The 27440-nt window shown below is 49.0% G+C and overlaps 4 protein-coding genes across 4 annotated transcripts; 2 read left to right on the top strand and 2 right to left on the bottom strand.

Annotated features, from left to right (window-relative positions):
* Positions 1-1395: 1395 nt before the first annotated feature.
* DFJ58DRAFT_864069 (uncharacterized protein) lies at positions 1396-4698 on the top strand (the record flags this gene model as incomplete). Its single annotated transcript, XM_041394118.1, has 8 exons — positions 1396-1459; positions 1509-1822; positions 1879-1987; positions 2224-3104; positions 3154-3576; positions 3630-3835; positions 3884-4203; positions 4253-4698. The coding sequence occupies 8 exons, from the start codon at positions 1396-1398 to the stop codon at positions 4696-4698; spliced, it is 2763 nt and encodes a 920-aa protein (XP_041237351.1).
* Positions 4699-5146: 448 nt separating this feature from the next.
* Positions 5147-7409, top strand: DFJ58DRAFT_734651 (uncharacterized protein; the record flags this gene model as incomplete). Its single annotated transcript, XM_041386522.1, has 4 exons — positions 5147-5332; positions 5385-6393; positions 6449-6597; positions 6651-7409. 4 exons carry the CDS (start codon positions 5147-5149, stop codon positions 7407-7409), a joined length of 2103 nt encoding a protein of 700 aa, XP_041237350.1.
* A 7990-nt stretch (positions 7410-15399) lies between these two features.
* DFJ58DRAFT_749641 (WD40-repeat-containing domain protein) lies at positions 15400-16749 on the bottom strand (the record flags this gene model as incomplete). Its single annotated transcript, XM_041387676.1, has 1 exon — positions 15400-16749. A coding segment is annotated over one exon (1350 nt), but the record flags the coding sequence as incomplete, so codon positions are not given.
* A 902-nt stretch (positions 16750-17651) lies between these two features.
* On the bottom strand, positions 17652-18827 carry DFJ58DRAFT_158786 (uncharacterized protein). The gene is made up of 5 exons (XM_041378949.1): positions 18613-18827; positions 18491-18559; positions 18249-18438; positions 18187-18192; positions 17652-18132 (listed from the first exon to the last, which is right to left on the bottom strand). The coding sequence occupies exons 2-5, from the start codon at positions 18493-18495 to the stop codon at positions 17842-17844; spliced, it is 492 nt and encodes a 163-aa protein (XP_041237348.1). The 5' UTR covers positions 18496-18559; positions 18613-18827; the 3' UTR covers positions 17652-17841.
* Between the last annotated feature and the right edge of the window lie 8613 nt (positions 18828-27440).

The following is a 27440-nucleotide window of genomic DNA, read 5'->3' as shown; positions in this document are numbered from 1 at the left end:
TGTTGGGGCAACATCTCAAAACAATGCGGAGCCAGTCATCTCTATCTGGAGCCGCCAACAGGAGAATCTTGAAACAGCACGTCCACCACTGGGGAAGGCTCTCAAAAACTTTGTATGCGGAATCGTACAATTAGCTATCGCAATAGCGCTGCTTGCATATGTTAGCCATGTCGTATGTCATATTTCGCATGAAACTGCGAAGGTGGTGACTTACTCAATTGCAGTGTGTTACAATGACCACATCGATCTCATTCGAGTCGTTGGGAAATATCTGGCGAAACTTGGCTCGACCACGCGACCCAACGAATGAAGATATTCACACCTGGGTGGAGCAATATATTGAGCACCGAGAGGAGACGATCATTATCTCAAATGAAAATAAGTTACTCACTAGGCGAGGAAAGACTGCATCAAACATGGAGCATGGCGAGTCGCAGGCTGTGATTCTTCTCGGTATGTAAGTTGCTGTATTAACGTATTAATATAGGTAGACAAGTTATGCATGCGGGCGCGAAATACCATTTTCATCGTAATGCGATGTGCGGGCAAGCGCCAATACTTGACCTTCCTCAAACGGTTGGTGATTAAAGTCTGAGACATTATGACATCAAGTCAATACGACATACAATGCACTCAATTCGATACAGTACGCTATACAGGACGCTATACAGTACAATAGATGTAGGGTGATTCAAATCGAACAGTTCAGAAAGGCGTTAATTGCTGACAAGGCAGCCATTATACATAGTGAACGACTACATAATTATAAACTCCGCCGGAGAATTCCCGATGCGCCCGACACAACGACACAATGTGTATGTTTACATAATAGCTGGGTTTGAATTGCAATAGTCATTCTCTATATTACAGTGGGCGTTCGCCAAAATGAAATCCTTTTCCGACCACCCACTCATAATTACAATGAGCATGAATAGTACATATACGTAGCAGGCGATGGACTAGTACTAGAGCCTTATTACTTATTTCATTATATTCTGCCTCAAATGCACCCCTGTAAGTTATTAGTTAGCGGGCGAGCAGGACTTGGACCACTCAGTACTTGGCCCAGAGTCAGAAACAAAAACCGGGCTATCATGGGTCCACTAATCATTGTTCCATGTTTCAAATCCACAATTCTGCAAATAATAGTATTCACAGTCCACACATAAGCTAGTCCACAATTAGTCGTTCACTACAAATACTGATCTTGCGCCTTGATGGTTTTCTTTCCGTTACCACTACCTCGACACGACATAACAGGCACGACATAGCAAAACTTCGAACGTTACATAGTGTAGACTTTTCGTAGGCACATACTCATTGAACACGGTGTGTAATTTGTCAAGTTCGTTGTGTAATGCTGCTAAATTAATTATGTAGAGCTAGTACAGAGCGATGTCCAAACGCGCTGCATCAGATGATGACACGCCTTCCGCAAAGCGCATGAGAACCGATGAAGGTAAGTAATGATAAGGTGTTGTCGATATTGTTGTTCACGCGTATCGCAGGGAGTCAGACAGCACCTCTGAACGATGAACATGCCTGGAGAATTATGGAGGACTTCCTCACTACTGACATGACATATCCTAAGATGGAGGAAGTTTTTCTATCGTACCTGGGAGATCGATATGCTGAAGACGAATGGAAGGAAGCCCGAGATGCGTTATTCTCCGGCGACGGTGACGACAATATCGCCTTAGAAAACCTTCGCGCCATAAAGGCGAAGCACATATCTCTGGCCTCTTGTGCGCCCAAAGATCATCCTGTCACGGACAGGCAATTGTCCCAGGCGCGCGTTCGACCTACGCGCAGACCAGCCAAAGTAAGTGAAATGTTCTGATATCGTTATCATTATCTATATTCACATAACATTTGCAGTCAAAAAATCCCTATCTCGATTTGTACGCAGGAGAAGATAATGAGGAGGAGGAGGAGGAGGAGGAGGAGGAGGAGGATAGCGCCGACGAGAGTCGCTCCAAATCGCGGAGTGTTACATGCTTGCCAAGATCCTCATCGGCCACTAGGTTCGCTGCGGTTATCGATGGTCTCGCCAATAGAATAGAAGATACACGGTGTAACGCATCTCAAGATCACCGGCCTCTTCCCCCAATATCTGACTTGATTACTTCGGCTCTATCGAAAGATGGGAGGATGTATTTAGTTCATGTCCACCATAAGTCATTCTAAAGACGTAATTTATCATTCATCACTCATCAATCACAGGAAATGTCACAGACTTCATTGCTCAACACCTTCGGAAGAAGAACTTCCGCGTCACAGTGTCGGCTTGGCTAGCAGGTCAGATTTACGTGGTGGCGGACAGTTCTAAGACCATCGCCGATGCCCTTCCTTTCTCACTTTACCTCGCCGTAAAAAAATATGTCATTGTATCGGATGAGGAACGTCAAGTGGTCGAGCAGTCCTGTAGAAAACTCCCCAACCCAGTGTGGGTGAGATTCAAGCACGACAAGTACAAGGGCGACATAGCCCAAGTCTTCGATTCAAACTTACCGAACGATATGGTCGCAGTCTTGGTTCCCCCACGAGAGTTTCCCTATCCCATGCCTCGGGGATCTCGCTCACTACTCAACCGATCTCACCTTCCGAATGGGGACGCGGTCTCCAACATCAATCGCGGTGAGGAAGTCATAGGATGGACATACAAGGGAGAGAAATATTACATGGGCCTCCTACTCAAGACTGTTCACTGTGATCGCCTAGAACTTGTCGTTTGTCCTCATGCCGATGACATTCAGCTCCACCTACAATCTGGGTGGGGCCAACCCTTCCTCAAGAAAACTGTGGTTATGTTCTCTATGCAGTTCTTGCGCACAGGCGACTGGGTTAGAATTGTCAGAGGAGACCTCAGTTCAGAGACCGGTCAAGTCATCTCGACAGATCATCCTGCTAATTCAGCTACCTTGGAGTTGACCTTGAGTGGTCGCCGAAAGGAAGTCGACATCCGATTAGATGACATAGATCGCGTTTTTCGGGTTGGCGATACAGTTCAAGTGATAGCAGGTCCATACTTGGGCGTGGAAGGGCACATTATTCAGATGACGGATGATACATTTCGCCTTTGTCAGCACGCCTCGAAGGAAGAGGTAAATGTCTCATCATTCTCAAAAAAATACTGTCTGACACAACGCACAGTTAGAAGTTTCCAAATACTACCTAGATCGTCGCCCGCTTAGTCACACCCTGCAAGCACGGCTGCCAACTCAGCAATTTTTCAAGCCCCCCCCTGATATTGACGCCATTCAAATTGGTGACTCCGTAAATGTGCTTGTTGGGGAGCACATGGGGAAATCTGGCGTCGTGCGCTGGCTCTCCAAAGGAGGGAACTATTTGTGGTTCCAGGATGGATCGCTGATTATTCCAGTTCCCATTGTAGCTGCTCAGCGAATCCCCAACCTCCAAACTCTGCAGTTTACGCAAGACAGAGGTTATGATGTCAGGCCTGGAGATGTTGTGAGAGTCGCCCGTGGTCCAGAGTATACGACAAAAGGCGTCGTTCGAAGGGTTGACTTTATAAACGCTCACTTAACCCTACTCTCTGAGATTGATCACTCACTAGTTAGTAATTTTAATGATTCGCCTGGTGCATGTCTAACTATGATTTCTGACAGGTCGATGTGCCCATCGGATTCGTGATCAAATTACAACATGCCAGCTTAGATTCCTTCAAAAAAGACATCGGGCAAGAAGTTTTCATTATTGGCGGTGACCGCAAGGGCTACCGAGCCACGCTGTACAGTTTCTCATCTGAGACTTGCACCGTTGCCATCCATGGGCAGCAGCGCACCACGATTCAACTCAAGGATGTTGTTACTAGGTAAGCAACACGTACATATATGTGCGAATTAATTCTAAGTGTATTCAGGTATGGAATGAGGTTGAACGGCATCATGCTCGAAGGAACCGAGATGTTATCTTTCTGCGAGATACGCAGAAAATCGTACTTGGCCCCACCACCTCGAAGTGTCACCCCTCCTCCTAAAAAGATCCATTCCAGCTCGTCAGCTTCCACCATAGACAAGGCATCATCCGCGTGGACCACCTGGACCAGCAGCTCTGAGGATATTGTCACGGCAGGCAACCCTTCTAGCCTCAGTCCCTCACAGGCTGCTGTGCCCGACCCCTGGAGTGTCAATATCAACGACGTGCTGGATGGCACCGATGGAGGAGAGAAACCGAAAGAGAGTGAGTTCTTCAACAAATCGTCACAGCATTCCCACTTATTTCATTCTAGCCCTGCTAGCTTGGCTGATGAACAAGGAATTTTCCTACACATTCACAACCTATCACACAATGTTGAAAGTCTCGCCCTCTTTCATGCGAGGCAGGCTACACAATCGATTCGTGTCAACAGCTTGTCCTGACCCCTTCCTCGGCCTTAACGGACCAGCCCCCGAGGGTTGTGTTGCGGTATTCTGCTCATCGAATGGTGCAGGTGCTGCAATCCAGCACTATCATATACCTGCTACAGATCTTAGCCCAGCCCCCCCACGCAAAAAGAACCAACAATGTATTGTTCTAGATGGCATTTATCGCGGTTCTGTTTGCAATGTAGCTAAGTGTCACCTCAAGAAGAACACAGCTGATATTGCAATTTCTCCTTCAACCGTTGTCAATATGCGGTTTGATCAAATTTGTCTTGTAGAACAGTCACGTCTTACCATGCACCTTACTAGATGAACGTCATACACTCTACGTCATACACGCTCCGGGAAAATCCGGACTGAGTTCCATTTCCGTTCTCTATATAAACCTCGTCTTGTTGTATTTGTAACCCTTTTTCCTGTTACTATACCATTACTGTAGGCGCGCACTTGTGAAAGCGGTCCGGTTTTTTGCCATTACCATATACCCATATACCAGTACATACACTTGACCATACATACTTATATTATTCAATATCATGATCCTTAGTCGCGACATAGGCGGCTCTGACGGGACTGTTGCTACTGTAGTCCACCCTGATAGCTCTACAGGGATCATAAGCCCTGCTGCAGCACCAATACTAGAACAGCCTGCTGCGCTTGCCTCGTCACTGGCTATCACTGACACTCCCATCAAATGGGAAAGTTCCACATTACTACCCTTCACGACCCTGTCACGATGTTGAGTCAATACGCTTAACTCCATGGGAAAGGAGATGCAGGATTATATCATTGGCCCGATGCCGGTAAAGGACTTCATCGACAAATTCCTACCGAACCCTGGAGATAATGACATCTCGGACTTCACTTCGCGCTTCGCTTCGGCCTCAGAATCCGATGTGTTCAACTTGCAATCAATTCAAAGAGAGCAGGACGTTTACCAACCATTCGTAAGTCACCTCGCACTTATAATATTGAGATTTTTGACAGTCTTAAGTGCAGATTAACGGCATGCAAGAATTCGCCCCTCAATTATCGTTTGTGAACACTTCGAAACATGCAGATACGAAGAACTGCGCATCATTTACATTCAATGTCATGCCGGACGTATGCGTATATGCCGATGGAACATCTGACGGCTGTGATATCACCAAAGCCGAAGTACACATCGAATTCAAGTGGAATGATGCTCTCGACGCATTCAGCAAAAATCCTGGAGTCGATAATCCTATTGTTTCTCAGACTGACAAGGCATTTGATACACTCGGTCAAATAACGAGCTATGCTGCCGCTCAGCTCGGTGCTCAATATTGTACCCATTTATTCTCCGTCCTCGTCATTCGTAACCGTGCTCGTCTCATCAGATGGGATAGGGAGGGAGCTATCGTCACGAACGCCTTCGATTACCAGCACGAACCTCACTTGGCCGATTTCTTTTATTGTTTCGCACGAGCATCGCCTGCACTGCGTGGTGTCGATACTTCCGTAACGCTAGCTAGCGACGAAGAAGCTACCCTCGCAAGGACAGCGTTAAAACTTGCCCCTACCATACGCATGTTCAAAGTTGCGGTCCCTCGGGATCCAGCTGACGAAAACTCTGGCTGGTTGACGCTCATTATTCCCCAACCTGTTGCAAAAGGTTATCCGCTTGTTGGCCGTTGGACTCGCACGTGCCCTGCGTTTGACATCCTCAACAAGACAGTTGTGATGTTCAAGGACTCTTGGCGCGTGTCGATCAAGGATGTTCTCCCGGAAGGCGAAACTTACAGACTATTAAAGTTAAAGAAAGTTCGCAATGTCGCGACATGTATCGCATTCCACAATGAAATCCACCCTGTCCCCCAGCAAAACACCCAGACCGTCAAGTTTAGGAACGCCAAATGGGCGTGCCCTAACCAAGCTGTCACTCCTCACACTCTTCACCGCCTGGTTCTCAATATCGTGGGTGACAAGTTAACTGACTTCGAGAGCTCTCGTCAACTTGTTCAGTCTGTTCGTGACACATTGGTTGGTATGTATTTTTGACCTTGAAGCCTCGCATATTATCTGATGTCCCTACTATCCAGCCCATCACGATGCATTTGAAAATGCAAAAATATTACACCGAGATCTGAGCGTCGGGAATATCGTCATCTACCGAGGGAAGGGGTTCCTTATCGATTGGGACTTAGCAAAGCTACTTATTATTCAGGGTCCTCGACAGACGACCCGTACGGTATGTTCATCTCACGCTCAAACTCATATTGCACTGATTTCGCTGATTCTTAGGGAACCTGGCAGTTTATGTCCGCTCACCTCGTCAAAAACATCGACGCCGTCCATGGTGTCGAGGATGACCTAGAGTCCAGTCTCTATGTCATTCTGTGGACGGCCTTGATGTTCAAGGAGAGCTACATGAGTTCCGTCGATCGGACACAGTTTATATTGCAGGTTTTCGATGCTGATCCGCTACTGGGGTCCGGAGGATCCGCGAAATCGAATTGGCTCATCGCAAGAACTGATCTTCCGCGGGATATATTCGTCGACTGCAAACCGCTCGACAATGTCGTTCTTGAACTCGCGCAGTTCTTTTCGCATCGATACTTCGTGGTCTCCCCTGAGGCACAGGAGATGCTTGTACAATTGCGGCTCTCGTTGGACGGATGTTTTGACGACGAAGCTGGGCCTGCGCCCACGGCTGTACAGCGGAGGATTATAGATGCTGCAAAAAAAGTCCTGTTGGAGTCGGTTGCCTACCAGAAGGAGATGGGGATGAAGAAACTGCAATCACACGAGGCCGTCATCGATATCTACAACAAACACCTTGAATCACCCGGCTGGCCTGATAAGGATGCTGCTGTACTGCGAAAACTGCATCCGATTGACAAACCCAACGGACGTCGTATGTATACGAAGTCACTGTGCGCCTCGCAGGACGTGATGGGACAGCTCACACCCGCTAGCAAGAAATGTAGGAGGGATTCAGAGGGTAACGCTGAGACCCTCAGTAATCTTGATCTAGAAAATCTTGCCTCCTTCAACCAATGACATTTAGTATAGTACCTTTGGAAGCCTGTATTTACTCCTTGCCATTACTGCACAAAATAAGCATTTCGTTCTCGCGTGTTCTGAATTGCCAAAATGCCCGAGTTGTACTGCCTGATCAATGCCCGATGGATTCCTTATGAGCGCGCGATGAATGCCCGCCGGATGCGCAGGTCATTTTACTATTTATAAAATTTCTTGTTTTCGCAATCAAATTTTACCATTGTGAAAATTTATACTTGCAACGGGAATATAATGTCAGTCATTATATAATATTTTACCGACCATTTTATGCGCCTCAAATTTTGTATTTTCCTTCAGACAAAATTGGATTGCAAAGTTTAATATCTGCATTGTCATTTTCCCGGCGGAAAACTTTAAATACTAGACCGGACTGAAAATATTGGTCAAAATGGGTTGTATTGCATTCGCATTTTGCCCTCAGTCGCAATTTGCCGTTATCCCAGTAGTAAAATTCAAAGTGCGAATGGCTAATTATTTATTCTCATTTCGATTAAAATATTGCCCAAGGCAAAATCCCCAAACCGCCGGTGTGTCAATGCACATTGCGCTTGGCAGGTCGTCCCTGCTCTGGCAGTGCTGCGGCCGGGACCTTGTATGATATGGGCCCTTAAGTTAAGGCGCCCCTGCTGCCTTGTTCTTCGGATCACGTGCAGGAACTTGTGGCCAAGGCTCCTGCGTTACACAGGAACGTTCTGCCTATGTAGGTTCATTACGCACACCTAGGCCCGAAGTTGGACATTGGATATTAGAACTTACAACATTTTCCTTTCCGTTTTCCACGGCCCCGGGGAGGTTTCGTATGATCCATTAATCGACATGCTGTCCAGTGTTTCCCCCTCAATTCAAGTTCATACATTTTGCTAACGTTCCTCGTCTCACCAGCGTTTCGTCGACAGCGAAAGCTCGTAAGAAGTGACTGATCCCTCTATGCCTGACCTACCTTACTAATCTAATCACGCATCGACGATGATAATCCCGGAGACAGCTTATGCACCTTCCGGGGTGATCGGAGTGTATCTGCTTATCTTTGACCCCTCAAATTCCCTCCGACGAGTCAGCTAAGATATGCAGCTTATTGAGCACCTCGATGTTCGATATAATCCACTTTTCCTTGCCTTTTTCATTCTTTATCATTCTCCATACTTAATTAGCTACTGGGACGATTTCACAACCTTTGAATTGATGATCCTGCGAATTGTTGCTATGAGTCTATGACGCTCTTTGATCCATCAATAAAGTGCCTGTCCCCCGAGAATCACGCCAGGGCCAGGAAGCTATCACAAGAGCAGCTCCACCTGCATATCTTGCCAGAAGCAAGTCAGGCGCGAAAAAAGGAAATTGGCAGAAGAGATAGAAAACTTGCAAACAATGAATTCCATAGTCACTGAGTAGCCCTTAGCTAGAGGCAAACCATTGCGAGAAAATTGCCGTGCGCCATCATTGTTCTATAACTCCAGACGATACACAGAAAAAAATGATACCTACAAGACGTCGAGCACCATCAGAATCCGTGTAACGGTGTGAAACAATCAATTGTAGGAAATTCAAACTGCAATTATAACCCGTACTAGGTGTGCAATACTAGCGAGGTGAGTCAACACGCTTCAAGTGCCATCGAAGAGGCATCCTCAGTCTGCCATGAGACCAGCACGAGTAATAACAGAAGAACGCCTTGAACCAATGCACGTCTGGGAGCGAATCAGATGAGGGGTCGTCCTGCGGGCCGGCAGTCTGCTGTCTACAGGGGTCACGGTGTCGGGTATCATCGACTTTCCTATATTCAGGTAATTTGACAGCAGCAAGACGCTGTGGGATACACGTAAGCCAAATAGCAACAATAAGTGGATTTCCGCCCGGCTGTGACTTCAACGGCTCGTGGCGGGGTCCAAACATACAGAAAGAAAGGCCTTGCTGCGGGAACTGCGTGACTCCGTCAGAGTGGCGGGAATATGAACTTATTTCAAACTAGATATGGTCTCAGACGTGCATTGCAAGTAGATTCAAAGTGAAGACTGACGTTATTAGAGTGATCTGTGGCCTGCGTTAAGAGAGCACGGTTGGGAGGCAGGGGCGACGTGGTAGGGAAGTGTGAAAAAACGTCGAGTTAATTGTGAAAGAAACGAGATAATGAGACATACATCCAATGGATCGCGAGGCTGATCATACGGTGTGCGAGAAGAGAAGCGAAAAAGACGGCGAAGGATCATAGGTTGTCGCGAACCTGTTGTGGGTGGAGGTCTTGGCGACCTATGGGGCAAAGAGAAGGCAGGCAATTTCGCTCGGTCACAGCGACGATGGGCTGCGTCAGACTGCAAATGGTTCGTGTGAATTAGAACACGGACTGCATAACTGAAGTAAATGCTCAAGGGTTGGGTCAGTTTTCGAGAGAATGTTACTATTACCCAGAATATATGTGAGTGCAGATGAACACATACTTTGAAGAGGGTGGGCTATGCTCCTCGCGCAGGCCCAACGGATGGAGTGTTGCATATATAGATCTCGGCACGGTCATTGGAGTCGATTATTGACGAACACGCCTAATAGCATTAGGAGATGTATGACACTTCTCGAACCTGTCGTGCAGGAATGGCTGCAGACTCTATATCAATACAGGGACGAATGGAACGCTCAACTGGTGTGTTATCTTCCTATGATAGGGTTTGCCAATTGACTAAGTTTCCCTGCAAAGAAAAGAACAAAATGATTAGCTAGCTAGATACGAAAGAAATACATCTGGTTGCACATCAGCGGCAACAGAATGTACTTCTTTCGTTCTCAGCTGTCGATCATCTTGCCATGTCGTTTGCGTGAAATGACCCTCTAAAACAGGATATGGACATGAACATGAACATGGATATTTGGCCATCTACGTTGTGCCCGTTGAGAAGGGATCACTATCCGTTTCCAGTGTCGACGGGTCGAACTCATAGATCGTGTCGGTGTAGTCATCCGTGACCTTCAACTTGCAAGTTCGAGATAATGTGGCTGAAATGTTTTGTTGTTGTTTGTGGCGTGTATATTGGAACCGTCAAATGCGTATTACGGTATTTGATACTCCGGATTTTGCCGACCTTTGCCCGATTTGGGCATTTTGGCTGATCGACGTCGGGGACCAATCAAATTTAAAACTTCCCTCGCACTCGCACCTTCCTTATTCCCAAACAGCATCAATGATTATCAATTGTCAGTCCCGCTTTTCATCGATCAATCATCACTTCGTACCTAGGCGCCGATATACTCTAACTCAATACCGTTCTCGCTTACAGAGCAATGGTGTCATTCCTGTGCCCCTCTAAAGCACAACGGGTCTCGGCACTCCTCCCAGGTGGACAAACGGTGATATATCCGCATGGAATCAAACGGGACAAGTTTATCCCAGAACTCTGTATCTTGGAACAGTTCGTTCGCGCCTGGGACAATGAGTCTGTTTATGAGTCTACTAAACCCGCCAGGTATCTCATTGTAACGTGAGTTATCCCTACTTGACGGCATGAAAATGACACTGAAGCTGAAGCCTTTGTGCGATACAGCGCGACACACCATAAGTCCACAATCATTCTTAAAGATCACAAGCACATCTCCCTGTATGTCTCTACCGACAATATGTGGAACCTGCCGCAGAAGGAGCGCTCGGACTACATACGTGCGTACACTCTTGGGTCCAGTATCAAAACCGGCTATGCTTGCCACAGATGTGACTCAGGTAATACCATTGTGTTGACGGAGAAAGAGATGAAAAACATCAATGAAGCTTTGGAAGTTCGAGCTGGGACGTTGGGGATCGGCGACTTGAGATACTAGTCAAAATCACATCTGATTTCTGTGATCGGACATCTCCCACTCCTAGGTCCAGGCATGTACCCGCGTTTGATTTCACCATGAGCTTCTTTGAGTCCGTCGAGAATCGAACTGTGCCCACATTGAACTTGATACTACTTTAAAAGGGACCTGCCACGAGTTTGCTAGTACCCAAGTCCCATATCTGCGCTGGCCCAGCATCGTCTGACCTACTCGTGATGAGCGTGCTGTCCGCAGAGATATCGATGCCGGTGATGCACTGCGAGTGTCCTTGAAATTTTTTCACGATCCCCGTCTCAACCTAATAGTCTTTCAGCTCCCCGATGAAGTAATTTCCACCACCCGTGATGATTCATCGACCATCCCTTGATACCGCCACAGCACCTACCTAAGTTCCTGCTCACAAACATTCCATGCCTTCTTAATATCCTTACCCGGCGCCTGCAGGTCCCATCTTTGAGTGGTCTTGTCTCCAGATCCACTGATTATCTGCTTGCCGTCCGGGAAATAGGATATGGATGAAATAGTTCATGACCCTGGACGGCCTTGATGTACTTTAGTATTCGAAGCAATCAACCTTTTTTGTTGCAGGCTTTTCATTGTAGTAGGAGTGGTTTTGAACATTGCACGGAGAGCACATTTCCTCATACCATCATCTCAACCGTACTCAAGCACACTCTCTTTCCCACTTTCCCGTCGACACTGTCCGCATTGGTATTCACTATAGAAGCTTGACATGATCAGTTGCAGGGAATCTAATGAACTCGGAGGAGGGCACCTTGAGCTAACTGCGACTGTGACCCGCATTACAGCTGCCACTCGTCGCAGCATCCTGGCGGGGTACATCCACACGTTCCAAGCGCCATCGAGGAGGCTTCCTCAATCTGCCATGAGACCAGCACGAGTAATAGCAGACGAGAGCCTTGATCCAATGAACATCTGGTAGAGAATCAATGTCAGATGAATCAGGCGTGGGGTCATTCTGCGGTGTGGTAGTCTGCTGTCTAGAGGGGTGCCGGGTATCATCAACTTTCCTGTATTCTGGGAATTTGGCAGCAGCAAGACGCTGTAGGACACACATCAACAACAAGGCAACGAGAGATAATAATATTTGTATTACAGTGAATTTCCGCCCGGGTGCAACTTCAACGACAGGTGGTTCGGGTTGGGGTCCGGACCTACGGAAGGGAAGGCCCTGACGCAAGAACTGTGTGATTCTGTTCGAGCGGCGGGGCGGAGAGCTTATTTCGAACTGGATATGGACTCAGTCATGCATTGTGAGTTTACTAAAACTGAACACCAACATGATCAAACTGATTTGCGACCTGCGGCGAGGCCGAGCGGTTGGGAGGCAAGGGCAATGTAGCAGGGAACTGTGGGAAGCGTTCTAGTCAACTCTAAATGAGACGAGATAAAGAGACGAACATCCCATGGATCGCGAGGCTGTACAGGAGGAACTGAATTCGTACGAGAGGAAAAGTGAAAGAGTTTGCGGACATGACGAAGGAAAATGGGTTGTTGATGATCTATTGAAGGCGAATGGATTTGAGGCCTGGGGGGGAAAGATATGACAGGCCGTTTCGCTGGGGTTCTGCGCACGACAGCGGGACGACGGGTTGCGTCAGACTGCAATGATTCATGTGAATCGGTACAATGGTGACAATAATACTGGGATACATACGTTAAGTAAATTGGCATCGGTCTTCGAGAGAAGGTTAGTCTAGAGAAGATGGTTTCATGCGGGTGAATACATACTTTGCGGAGGGTGGACTGTATGGAAAGCAGAGCGGGGGTAACGTTGAATATATAGATATCAGGATCACCGTAGGTCGTGTAGGCCAATTGAAGTGAGTCGGGTGAGGGCATAAGGGTGTGGACAACGGTGCCGCTGACGCCGTAGGAGGCAAGGAGCTGACGGGACTCGAAGGCCCAAAGCTTTATGGTTGAGTCAGTGTGAGCACTGACAATGAGGGCGCCGTCAAATAAAAGTGCTAGGCTGCTGACAGCAAAAGTGTTCTCTAAGGGAGTTCCGATAGTCTCCAGCGTCGATGCGTCGAATTCATAGATTGTGCTGGCTTGGTCATCCACATCGAAGGTGAACGCAGTTAAGATGTTTTTGTTCTTGTTTGTCCAGAACACTGGAGCGTCTGTAGATCCTTCTTCACTAGATTGCCCTATCCTCACATCCAATTTCTGTGATTGGATATCCCAGACCTCAAGGCACTTCCCCACGCTTGACTTGACTGCGAGCTTCTTCGAGTCTGGGGAAAATCGAACTGCACCCACGCGATCAACGGTCTTGAATGGACCAGCCATGAGTTTACCGGTTTCCAAGTTCCATATCCGCGCTGTCGAGTCTGACCCACCCGCAAGCAGCGTACTGTTGGCAGAGATATCAGCGCTGGTGATCCCCCATGAGCTTTGGCCTTCGAATCTTTTCACGACTCCCGTCTCAACTTCGCAGGCTCTCAGTTCCGGACGTTTGTAAGCTCCACCACCAGTGACAACCCATCGACCATCCCTTGATACCGCCACTACCCATATTTCCTCCTTGCAAACATCCCGCGCTTCCTCAATCTCCTTGCCCGACTGCAAGTCCCATCGCCGAGCAATCTTGTCCGAAGATCCACTGAATATTCGCTTGCCGTCGGGAAAGTAGGCTATGGATGTAAAATTTTCAGGCTGGTAGTGTTCGTCCGATGTCTCTACCGGTGCCAGGATCATTTCTTTATGGAACAGCTCCGCCCATGTAGAAACCATGGTTGTGTCTCCGCGAATGAGGCCGCAGTTCAGTAGCTAAGATGTTTTTTGGATGCGTTCAAAGGTGAGCTGTCCTCGTGCATTGACGCGATATATGTTGATTTTGATGATGACAGCCTTTTCCCTGCTGAACCGATGGTCAGTTCACCCGCGCTGGCAGTTCACATAAGCTTACAGAGAGGGTTGCAAAGATGAAGTGCAAGGAATTCTTGAATGCGAATACAACAGTCCTCCTTGCATATCATATCCCAACACGTTTCTGCATGGCAGTGCTAGCTGTGCATCTCGTCCATTCGTAGTAATTCAACTTTCCTTTTCCTTGCTTTTCACTCACGGGCTCACAGCTATTGCCGAAGTTGCTGCTAGTGCCACAGATGTCCATTCTGCGCGAGGAGCTGCCAGTACTTAATATTATGTACATCTAACGGAAGTCTCTGCTGTATGGACGATCGGACTTCCAAATAAGGCACTGCAAATCGGCAAATCGCTATTGTCCGCCATAGCTTTTTTCAAACGGCCTTATGCCTGGTCGCCAAGTTCATACCGTGCGTTTCAAACGCCGACATGCACACGGCGGCTCGTGGGAGCTCAAATCGTGGACTGGGGATTCTGTTTGCATCACTTGCTAGAAGGCATACCAAATTTTAAAAGGCTGACGTTCTGGTTCGAGGGACAGCGCGAAGACGTTTACTCTTAGGCTTAACGTCTTTTCCTGCAATTTCATCATATGCTATCTCGTCTTGAGCTCATCTCATGTGTAGTCGCTGGACCAGACGTTTGCTTGAGGAACATGCGAAGGAAGGAAGGCTGGTTGTATACGGAATCATTCTCCGAGTTTTGAATATTGATATCTTGGTGAGTCGTCGGCAATTTACCAATGATGTTGGACGTGTCTCGTCGATGTTCTGGACTGTTGAATATGATAAGAAATGCAAACATACAACATGTCCACATTCATAAATAACGAAAGAAAGGCAATCATAAATTATTATGCGCAAAGGATATCAACAAAACTACCTAGAAGCAGAAACACGACCGGTCGCTTCCATGCTCTCCGGTGTCGAATTGTACTGCTGCAGTTGGTTCTTGTGAATTGGGGTGTGGAGAAGGAGGGTCAAAATATTCATCGGGTACTATATCGTCATCTTTTTTGGGAGCACCTGCTGCGGCGTTGCGCTGCAACCAATCCATAAGACTTCGAGTTCAATGGTAAAAAAAATGAACACACCTCTTTACCCTGGGCGTAAGGAACGTCAGCGAAGGGTGGCAGAGCATGGCCTGCACGAAAGTGATTTGGGCGTGTTGTGAAGATAGTGGGAGCGGTGAAAGTGGATCGGGTGGTGGGCAATGCTGGTGTAGCTCGAGACTAAAAAGGTGAGTCGAAAAAATCATTGCATGAGCAGTGGCTCACGTTCTCGTGAGGATCTACATCTGAATGCCCCAAGGGAGATATTTTTTGGGGTAGAGGCAACGTAGCAGGGAACTGCAGCACGACTGAGTTGACTGTAAAGTTGAACAGGATGGTGAAACCCACGTCCAGAGGATCACGATGCTGATCATTCCGAACGGGAAGACCCAAGTGAAGGAGTTTGCGGATGTGAAGGAAAATGTGTTGCCGTAGGTCTACTGCAGGCAAAGATCTTTGGGGCTTGGCTATGACGGGCAATGTTGGTGGGTTCCGGCGCGTCGCAGCCGAACGACGAGTTGCATCAGACTGCAATGATGACGATGGATGAGTGGTATAATGAAAAGAAAAATGAGATACCTTCAGTAGATCAAGGATATTGCGTGGAGTGTTGCATATAAAGATCTTATTGTCATTGGAGATGTGGGTAGTGTATGCTAGCTGGCGTGAGTCAGGTGAAAAGACAAGGCAGAAAGGGTTTTGGACGGTCAAGGAGGTGAGGAGCTGGCGGGATTCGAATGCCCAGAGCTTGATGGTGTTGTCATCGGAAGCACTGGCAAGGACAGCACAATTGAATGAAAGTGCTAATCCGGTGACAATCTTGGTGTGCCCTTCGAAAGGAGCTCCAGAAGTTTGCAGCGTTGTTGCGTCGAACTCATAGATTGTACTAGCGACGTTGTTATCCGTAAAACTGAATGCGGCCAGGATGTTTTTGTTTTTGTTCGTCCAGAAAAGTGGTGTATATGTGAAGGGTACGCCAACAAATTTGAATCCCCCTACTCTCACATCCAGTGTCTGTGATTGGACATCCCAGATCTCGATGCACTTCCCAGCCTCTGACTTGACTGCAAGTTTCTTCGAGTCTGGCGATAATAAAACTGCGCCCGGCCAATCCTTGCTCTCGAATGGCCCAGCCACGAGTTTGCCGGTATCCAAGCTCCATACCCGCGCTGTACCATCCCACGACCCGCTTGCCAGTAGGGTACTGTCCGTGGAGCAGTTGATGCAGGTGACCATCCGTGCGTGACCTCGAAATGTTTTCATGTTCCCCGTTTCAACCTCATAGGCTTTGATCTCCCCAGGATCAGTGTGATTGAGAAGTCCACCAGCAGTAATAACCCATCGACCATCCTTTGATACCACCACGGAATACACTCCTTGCTCGCAAACGTCCCGCACCTCCTTAATCTCTTTACCCTCCTGCAGATCCCATCTTCGAGCAGTCCTGTCCATTGATCCGCTGATCATTCGCTTGCAGTCTGGAAAGTAAGATATGGATCGGACATGCTCTTCGTGACCCTCCAAGGTCAATACCGGTGTCAGAGTCATACCGGTTGCTGCAGCTGCGGGTTGCATTGATGCAGAAGCGATGGTCTACGTATTCGAAAGGAGGCGAGTTCGGGGAACGTGTCTTTGGATACGTTTAACGGAGCAATGGCGGGACGCTTTCCTCGTGTGCTGTCGGCTTGATGTACGACTTTGATGATGCTCGACTCCGAGTCGCTCGAGAGTGTGTTGCCTTCTAGAATGAATCGTCAGTTCATCCGTGTTGGAAGTTTGGATCTGAGAGTTTGATGTTACCATGGCAAGGTTACAGCGAAAAAGGCTTGGACCTGAGCACAGCTGTCGTCCCTGCATAATGTCTCCTAACGCGTCCCTGCTGCATGGCAGTACTGCATAGAGCCTACGTAGAAGTACAGTACGTACTCAGGCTAGGCTAGCTTCTATCCATCAAATTCGCTTCTCGCTCAGTTCACAGCTACCACCAAGATTCCTGCGTTTGAGAGCTAATCCCGCATTGCTAATCAGTCTGTTAGAATTACTTTACTATGATCACAAAAGCCCGCGCTGTTGACGGTATGTATGCGCATTTGTCCACTTCATGTTCTCGGGAAAAGATGATGGGCGCCTTCTTCGATTCGTGACCACTACTACTAGTAGTAACCAAGTTCCCACGTTTGGCGCGCCTGGCTTCAGCTCAACATTGATCTGGCATGGTGCTGTGCCCTATGGTGCGAAGTCGAGGCTGAACTCAACGCGGAAAACTCCTCAGTCAGTCAGAGGATAACCACAGACAGTATCTTGGTGTACATTGTCTGCGTCTAGGCAATCTTTGCTTTCAACGCCTTACTCAAGGGCTTGGCACCTGTAGCTCTACGGTTCTCAGGTGTGGTAGGAGGAGCTGAAGTTGATCGGGAGATGCCAGAGCAAGCTCAACAAGAGAGACAAGGACCGCGAATTGCGTCGTGAAAACGATTCAACCGAGGCAAGGCTTGCACTCACAATGTTAGTGTTGGAGTTCCTTGTACCTCACTCGAATCGTTGGAAGCGAAAGATCAAACCACCACGAGCATCCGAGTCATCTTTGAATGCTGTGGCACTCTGAGATCTACAAAGACATTTTTCTGTCTCCTGAATTCAAAAGGACATTCGACGAACACCATTAGACTAGCTGTGACAGTGAGTCCCACCACGACCGGCTCTCGTCGTGCCATCCTGGTGTGGGTCCACCCTCTCCAAGCGCCATCGCGGAGGCATCCTCAGTCTGCCATGAGACCAGCACGAATAGTAGCAAAAGAACGCCTTGCACCAATGCACGTCCGGGAGCGAATCAACGTCCGAGGACTCGGACGATGAGTGGTCGTGTGCCATGTCCTGCGACATGGCAAGCTGCTGTCTCAATGGACTTCGGGTGTCGTCCACTTTGATGTATTCCGGGAACTTCGCAGCAACAATTCGCTATAGGGCACCGATCAGCAAACAAGGAAGGAGAGGTAAGAAGATCCACATTACAGTAAACTTGCGGCCAGCTGCGACTTCAGCGACCAGTGGCTCGTGGTCGGGTGCTGACTTACGGAAGGAAAGGTGCTGCTGCAGGAATTGTATGGCTCCGTTCGAGCAGCGCAAACTTTCCTCCTTAGGTTGTGCTTGGTGCGACTGCCTATGGAATGGGTCACGTTTGAGGGGGTGGTCGGTGCAGGAGTGCCGTGTGGGGTACTGTGAGCCACCATACACAGAGCGGTCGAGCGTAGAAATTGCTTCGACCTGGACGCGTAGTCAATAATGGATCGCGTGTTCATCAAAAGTTAAGACTGACATCATCAAAGTGAGTTATAGCCTGCCCCAAGAGAACATGGTTAGAGGGTAGGGGAGACACGGCGGAGAACTGGCGCAAGATCGTTGAGCTAACAGTGAATTATTCAAGATAAAGAGACGTACATCTAGTGGATCATGAGTCTGATCTTTCCAAACAGGAGGAACAGCGATTGAGTGAGAAGACAAGCGAACGATTTTGCGGAGGTAACGTAGCAAAACGGGCTGCTCTGGACGTATTTCAGGCGGAGGTTTGTGCGGCCTGTTGAACGATATGACTGGCGATGTAGCTTGGTGTCGGCGGACTGCAGGAGGACGACGGGTTGTGTGAGACTGAAATAATGGCGATTGTATGAGTTGTGTAAACGAAAAACAAAATCATGAAATGCGAACATTCAGCAGGCGATTGAGCCTTGAATTTTTGTCTGAACTGGTCTGTAAGGAAATGTTAGCGCAAAGATTCCAATATATGGGGTGAATGCGTACACCGTCTCGTGCTTCAAGCCCACACCCGACGCTGGCTAGGATGTCGATTGGAGTGTTACAAATATAGATCTTGCGACCTGTCGTGTAAGCTAGTTGACTGGAGTCGGGCGAAAGGATGAGGGTCACGGGAGTCTGAGCGTTGAAGGATGCGAGGAGTTGGCGGGATTCGAAGGCCCAGACCTTGATGGTGTTATCGTCCGCAGCACTGGCGAGGAAAGTATTATCAAATGAAAGTGCTAGACCACGAACAATTTTGGTATGCGCTTCAAAGGGGGCTCCAACAGTCTCCAGTGTCAACGCGTCAAACTCATAGATCGTTGTCGCGTCGTCGAACGTGAAGGTGAATGCGGCTACGATGGTTTTGTTTCCGCGTGTCCAAAACACTGGCGCAGAAGTGAAGGGTATTTCACCAAATTCCCCAACTCTAACGTCCAAAGTCTCTGTGTGGACATCCCACACCTCAAGGCACTTCCCTGCCTCTGACTTCACTGCGAGCTTCTTTGAGTCTGATGAAAAACGAACCCCGCCCACCCAATCAATGCTCTCGAATGGACCAGCCACGAGTTCGCCAGTGCGCAAGCTCCATATCCGCGTTGTGCGATCCCATGATCCGCTCGCCAGGAACTTGCTGTCCGCGGAGATATCTATGCAGCTGATCCCTCTTGAGTGACCTTCGAATTGTTTTACGATACCCGTCTCAACCTCAATGACTTTGAGCTCCCCATGGCCGAGACCTCCGCCCCCTGTGATAGCCCATCGTCCATCCCTGGATACCGCTACCACCCATATTCCCCGTTCACAAACGTTGCGTGCTTCCTCAATCTCCTTACCTGCCTTTAGATCCCATTGCCAAGCAGTCTTGTCCCAAGAACCGCTCATCATTCGTCGGCCGTCAGGAAAGTAGGATATCGACCGAATATACTTGTCATGCCCTTCCAGGGTCATTATCGGATTGAGAATTATATTGTTTGCTGCAGCAGCGGGCTGTATCGATGTTGAAACCACGGCATGCATCATCGACTGTGACAATGGCAAGTAACTAAGGACGAGTTTCGAATTATGTGAATGCGTTCGAAGGAATAGCGCCGAGCTTCCTAGTGCGTGATAAGCCTAAAGTTGATGGCAATTTTGAAGATGGGCGGTCACTTTGCCTGCTGAAGTTCATCGTCAGTTCATTAGCACTGCAGGTTGAGATGAGATTTTCGTGTTACCAAGGAGCTGGCTTGGGGAGGAAGAGCGATTAATTCTTGAATGTGAGGACAGCTGCGCATTGCTAATCATTATTACTTATCCTTGTTTATCGGCACACAGCCATAGCCAAAGTTTCTCTGTGGAAAGAATCCATGAGATGCTTTTTCCATTTCCCACATTCCTGTGCATAGAACCATCCATGAGGTCAAGCTGCTACGTATTTCAGAAATTTAGCACCCTGAGGACGAGCCCTCGAACATGGAAGAACGAACATAGCTACGGCTGAGAGTCAGAGAGGGGTGGCACGGCGAAGTTAAAGAAACAGACGTATCTGCAAGGGTTCGGCCGACGGCATTATAAAACCTTGTGAATCGCCCTAAGGCCGGACGTCTGGAAGCTTGTTCAAGAATAATATTAACATTCAATCCAGAAGATCTGATCACACAATTACAGACGACGTCGTCGATAGACCGCTGAATCAAGATGCCATCAAAGAGGAGTAGCAGCATATCAGTGACCCGCATCCATGGATAAGAATACAACAAGCGACAATAATCAACATCGCAATGTAGGAAAACGTACGGAAAATCGGATTATTCGAGGCAGCAGCGTTAGTGGCCCCTGAGCTCATCATGCCCCCGGTCTTGGTATGTGCGCGTTGAAACAACGCAAAGGAAGATCGGAGACCTTATCACGTATCCGGCCATAATTATTGTTAGGAGCATCCGCGTCAGTGACGTACTGCGAATGCATGAGAACTCGAAGACAGCAATAAAAAAAATTGCCACACCTGTTTGCCCGATGCGAAGGTATCGACAGCCTGTGGCAAGAAGAACCGATCTGGTTGGACTCCGATGGATCAGTGCCAGAGGCCGAAGGATCCGAGATAAGATCGACGGGAGAGTAGAGAAGTGCGAGCGCAGCCACATCAGGAAAACTACCGGTTGCTCTTTTTACTTTATTTGTCACTTATGGCAAAAAGGGACGAGAGAGCGACGTTGTGACGTCGGCTCATACTCCGAGTCTTGTAATACTAGCCTGAGAGTGATGATGGCTGTTGCTCAAGCGCTCAGATGCCGAAGGGATAGCAGAAGCTGCAGAACTGTTCCACTGGTTAAGTTTTGTGAATATAATACTAAACTCACAGTACGATGCACGAATTTATACGATGGCCTAGACACCCGTCGCCTAACCACGCTTGCGGATTGCTCAACATTTGTATTGTACAGCATTGTAGGTGCCTGTCCTCCGGCGCTAAAGCAGCCTGAGTACTGCAGTCCAACTTGTGAAAATACGTAAAAATTGAAATGCTAGAGATGTGAGGTTGCACCAAGTCACAGGCCAAATTTAGCAAAATTTCATTTGGCAGTTTGTTCCTAATTCGATGCTTGTCGAGGTGTGAACGAATCGACTCGAGTTGTATTGAATTGCCTCAGTTTCGAATACACAATGCTCATACAGCGTGCATATGCACAGCAACCTCGTGGCCTCATGCAACCGGACAAGCGCCCAGCACTTGTCCTTGAACTATATCATCCACCACCATCCAGCAAGCTTTCCATATATTGAAACATCCATTCATCCCATCCCATCTCCATTGCGCTTCGGGCCCCTTCAAGACAACTTAACTTCGACTTTCAACAAATCCACACTTTGATTCAAATCTTCGTACGTCGTCCCTCGAAATAAACATCGCCCAGATGATTTTATACCGCACCCAGCTAATACTCTCAATTTATCCATTTCATCACGTTTATCATAACCTCCGTGAATGAGTGAGGAACGATGTCGGTTTTTCTCACTCTTGTTCCTCTCTCGCTTTCTGACCTTTTGACAGTTCTTCCATCGTCTAAAGAAACTTGGGCTAGGCTGTCCGAGGCCGCTGTCAAGGGTGCTCAGTATAACTCCCCTGAACGTCTGCCCCATCCAAAATGTTTGCAAGGGACCCGGGTGGATCTCCTCAAATACATCCACGGATTCCTGGACGACCGAAAGAAAAATCAACTTATCTGGCTGCATGGCACTGCAGGCGTTGGGAAGTCTGCCGTCGCGTTCACCGTAGCTGAGAGGATGAAAGGCCTGAAAGTGACAGAGGAGACGAATGTCGAAATGCGGCTAGCGGGAACATTCTTTTTCTCACGCAAGCACATTAAACGTTGCACAGCTGGATATTTCTTTGCAACGCTTGCCTACCAGCTTGCCACTAATTTTCCAAGCATCCGGGAGGATGTGAACAGAGCGATCCGCAACAATCCTGCTCTACTAGACTCAGACGCGCCTCTCTGCGACCAAATGGAGGCTCTCTTTCTCCAACCCCTCCGGAAACTTCAACTCAGATTGCATGGGCGTCAGCCTCTGACGTTTGTTGTCGATGCCCTTGACGAATGCACATCCGAACAAGTTACCGATCTCATCCTTTCCCTCGCGCAGGCTCTTCGTGACCCTAATCTTCCCGTGACCCACATTCTGCTCACAAGTCGCTCGGAAACCCATATATCTAAAGCCTTTCAGAATGAAGAGGTGCGCCCGTTGTTGTGCGAAATACCCGTGAAAACTTCTGGGGAGGGCGTTGCTACCATCATCTCGCTCGACGGCGCCGATGTTGACAAAGACATCTATACTTTCTTGCAGTATTCCTTCGCAGAGTTGGCAAGTCGCCATACTGATTTTCCTCACCCATCGAAAGATGATCTTGCGAAGCTGGCGAGCCGAGCGGGCAGACGTTTCATTGTGGCGTCTACGATGATGAAATTCATCATCGACGATGAAGACGATGATCCCCGCGATCGGTTACATTTGATGCTCAAGCTAACGAGCGAGCTACTACCAGGGACGGAGGTGTATAAGTTATACGATTGTATCCTCTCCACGTGTGCTGACCCCAAGCGGGCTTACATGCACTTGTCCATCGTCGCCGCGCTCGTTGACCCTCTTCCCATCTCGCAAATCTCGTCACTTCTTGGCCCTGGTTTGGGCAGGGATGTGCAGAGAACACTGCTACAGCTACGGTCTGTCATGGATATCCCTACAGACAGCACTCACCCCGTGAACATCTATCACTCGTCCATTCGCGACTATGTTTCCGACCCCTCAAACTGCAGGCTCCCTCAAGTATGCAAAGACAATATGCGATCACCCCAATCCCTACTTGCTGAATCCTCTTTTCGCTTGATGACGCAAAATATTCCAGAAAGCACGGCCCTTTTGGATGCGCTCTTAGAACTGAAGAAACAAAGCCAAGCTATGCAACCTGAGGACCCCCATGGATTAAAATCTTCGCTATCCTTCCTTGTTCGGCCACCAAAGCCAATGTCAGTTCTCGTCTGTATGCTATGGCTTCGGGGATATCGTACTTCAGATTTACAATATTGGCTGGGAACCGTGGACGGGTGTTCCTGGCTGCAGACTCCGAATGGGGGGGACTGGCTGCAGACCTGTGGAGGACGAGACTGGCTGCAGACCCAGGGGGCACGAGACTGGCTGCAGACTGTGAAAGGACAAGAGTGGCTGCAGACCTGTGGAGGACTAGAGTGGCTGGAGACCGAGGAAGGCCGACAGTGGCTGAAGACCGAGGGAGGACGAGAATGGCTGCGGATCTGGGGAGGAGGACAGTGGCTGCAGAGCCAGGGAGGACGAGAGTGGCTGGAGACCCATGGAGCACGAGAGTGGCTAGAGACCCATGGAGCACAAGACTGGCTGGAGACCCTTGGAGCACGAGACTGGCTGGAGACCCAGGGAGGACGACACTGGCTGGAGACCCATGGAACACGAGACTGGCTGCAGACCCAGGGAGGACGAAAGTGGCTGCAGACCCATGGAGCACGAGACTGGCTGGAGACCCAGGGAGGACGACACTGGCTCCAGACCCATGGAACACGAGACTGGCTGCAGACCCAGGGAGCACGACACTGGCTGCAGACCCAGGGAGGACGACACTGGCTGCAGACCCATGGAACACGAGACTGGCTGCAGACTGAGGAAGGACGAGAGTGGCTGCAGACCTGGGGAGGACGACGCTGGCTCCAGACCCATGGAACACGAGAGTGGCTGCAGACCCAGGGAGGACGACAATGGCTGCAGACCGAGGAAGGACGACACTGGCTGCAGGCCTGGGGAGGACAAGAGTGGCTGCAGACTGAGGAAGGACGAGAGTGGCTGCAGACCTGGGAAGGACGACAATGGCTGCAGACCAAGGACGGAATATTATGGCTGCATATGGAGGAAGGACAAGAGTGGCTGCAGACCGAGGGAGGACGAGACTGGCTGCAGACCGATGAAGGACGAGACTGGCTGCAGACCGATGATGGACGAGAGTGGCAGCTGCAGACCGAGGAAGGACGAGAGTGGCTGCAGACTAAGGAAGGACTAGAGTGGCTGCAGACCTGGGGAGGACTAGAGTGGCTGCAGACCTGGGGAGGACGACACTGGCTGCAGACCCATGGAGGACGAGAGTGGCTCCAGACCTGGAGAGGACAAGACTGGCTGCAGACCGAGGGAGGACGACGCTGGCTGCAGACCGATGGAGGACTAGACTGGTTGTATACCAAGGAAGGACGAGAGTGGCTGCAGACCCGGGGAGGACGAGAGTGGCTGCAGACCGAGGAAGGACGAGAGTGGCTGCAGGGCTGGGGAGGACAAGAGTGGCTGCAGACTGAGGAAGGACGAGAGTGGCTGCAGACCTGGGGAGGACGACAATGGCTGCAGACCAAGGACGGAATATTATGGCTGTATATGGAGGAAGGACAAGAGTGGCTGCAGACCGAGGGAGGACGAGAGTGGCTGCAGACCGATGAAGGACGAGAGTGGCTGCAGACCGATGATGGACGAGAGTGGCAGCTGCAGACCGAGGAAGGACGAGAGTGGCTGCGGACTAAGGAAGGACGAGAGTGGATGCAGACCGAGGGAGGACAAGGGTGGCTGCAGAATGAGGAAGGACGAGAGTGGCTGCAGAATGAGGAAGGACGAGAGTGGCTCCAGACCTGGAGAGGACAAGACTGGCTCCAGACCTGGAGAGGACGAGACTGGCTCCAGACCGATGAAGGGCAACAGTGGCAGCTACAGACCGATGAAGGACGACAGTGGCAGCTGCAGACTGAAGAAGGACGACAGTGGCTGCAGACTGAGGAAGGACGAGAGTGGCTCCAGACGCCCCATGGCCAAGCGTGGCAATCCACTCCTGCGGGGTCCGTATGGGCGACTATGGAAGAATTCTCAAGTACGTTGGAAACAATCAGCAACTATATTATTGTCCCAGACTCAGCGTTACTGCCAACCTTCAAAGTAGTCCAGGAGCTCAAAACCCTACCGGACTTCTTGATTTTTCCGATGTTCCTGGCGTTGATACCCCAGGATCACTTCACCTCTGCATCGCCAGAAGTTCCTGACATGGAGATCATCCGTGCTATGAATCTCTTTATAACTTTTGCAAACGAAGCACAGGAAAAAAGTCAATCATTTCCCCACGCTCTCAAGTATGCATCTCAAAACTGGGTTATTCACCTGTCGCGTGCTCCACATCCATGGGACGACGTTCTCAATCGTATATTTCGAGTTTTCTGGAATCGTCACCTCCTTTCCTGGCTGGAACGGCAGTGGTGTTTGAATGGACTGCGGTCTTGTCTTGATATTTTATCCGAGGGGCAGAAACTTGCACTTCAGGTTTGACTTTCTTTTTTATTTTGTGAAAACCTCTTTTAATTCTCTCTCGTCCTCAGCCTGAACTTCAACGCACAATGAACGGTTGTCAGCCATCGGTCCCAATTCCCGGTACTCAATAACGGAAGCTTCGGCCACCCTCCCCCTCTCTGAGGTCTAATGCCGCCGTTGGCACATCCACAAAGCGAACTTTGGATGAGTTTCTGATCAATAGCAACAGCGCATTCGAATCGGACACCTCTAATGGCCCATCTAAACGTCGGAAATGAATCAAATAGTGTTTGATACGCAAGACTGGTAGGAGCACTACATCAGTGAAATATCAGTTCTTAGCATCAGGAAATCACGAGTTTACCTCTTTGGCCCAATGTAACTTTATTTACAACACGACTTACACGAGGCGTGAAAGTTCGCTAATTACAACTTTTTCACTTATGCTTCGGATGCGGAACTGAGTGGGCAACATGAAATTAAGTTGAAGGAGGAAAATAAGTGAAATAAGAGGCAAAGTGCAATCCCCCGGCGGCTCGTTGGAGCTCAGCGCTCGAATCGTGGACTGGAGATTCTGTTTGCATCACTTGCTAGAAGGCATACCAAATTTAAAAAGGCTGATGTTCTGGTTCGAGGGAAAGTGCGAAGACGTTTACTATGGGTTCGACTTCTTTTCCTGCAATTTCATCATATGCTGTCTCGTCTTGAGCTCATCTCGCGTGTAGTCGCTGAACCGGACGTTTCAAACTTTCAACGTCATTCGACTTCTCGTTGGGTTGCCTCCCGATTCTTCATTTGAGGACAATCGAACTCGTGGCCATAGGTCCGCGAATGACGTTCGGGAGCTCATGCCGACTTGGATTCTCGTCCCTTGTTGCGAGAATGAGGGAAAACTTGGCGATACATACTCCGTTTGAACCTCCATCACAACCGTGCTGAGATGGAAAGTTGGTACCGGTTGACACATCGGAATCGACCTGACCTTGAACCAGCGGTAGTGGTCCAATTAAGTAACTCTTGCTCTACCTCTGGAACATCTATGGAACGGGAGTCCGTGGCGAGGATCAAAGCACACTATCCGTACGAATGATTTTGCCCAATAGTACATCCAGAGATGGCTCGAGAGATATTCAATTTTCTTCGTACCTCGCCCTTTGTTGCTGTTTCGCTTGTGACGCCAAAGGACAAGTTTCCTCATGCCATCGTCTTAACTGTCCCCAAGTACATGTTCACCCAATCCTTTCCACTTCATAGGCAACCCACATACTCCCGCACCGCGTCTTGAGAAAGACGACAATCGCTTATATCCAGCGCTACTGCCAATGCTCCGCATGATGTGGCTTAGGAAGCGTACTAAGAAGGAAGGAAAAATAGTTGTATGCAGGATCAATCTCCGAGATTCGAATATTGATTTTTTCGTTGTGAGTCATCGGCAAGTTACTGAGGATGTTGAATGCATCTCGTCAATGTTCTGGACTCCTGGTGATAATGTTGGAGTGTAAGTCGTGGTACGAGTGCATGGATTACTGTCGACCGATATTCAGGTAAACCAACGTTGCAACAGGAAGGGCCCGTGAACCGATCGACGGTGTGCAGTCGGGTCACGAGATTTTGGAAACGGATCTGGTTTC

The sequence above is a fragment of the Suillus subalutaceus genome (assembly GCF_016647625.1).
Source record: "Suillus subalutaceus strain FC151 chromosome Unknown DFJ58scaffold_183, whole genome shotgun sequence".
In the NCBI taxonomy this organism is placed as follows: domain Eukaryota; kingdom Fungi; phylum Basidiomycota; class Agaricomycetes; order Boletales; family Suillaceae; genus Suillus; species Suillus subalutaceus.
This window is presented reverse-complemented; position numbering and strand designations above follow the sequence as displayed.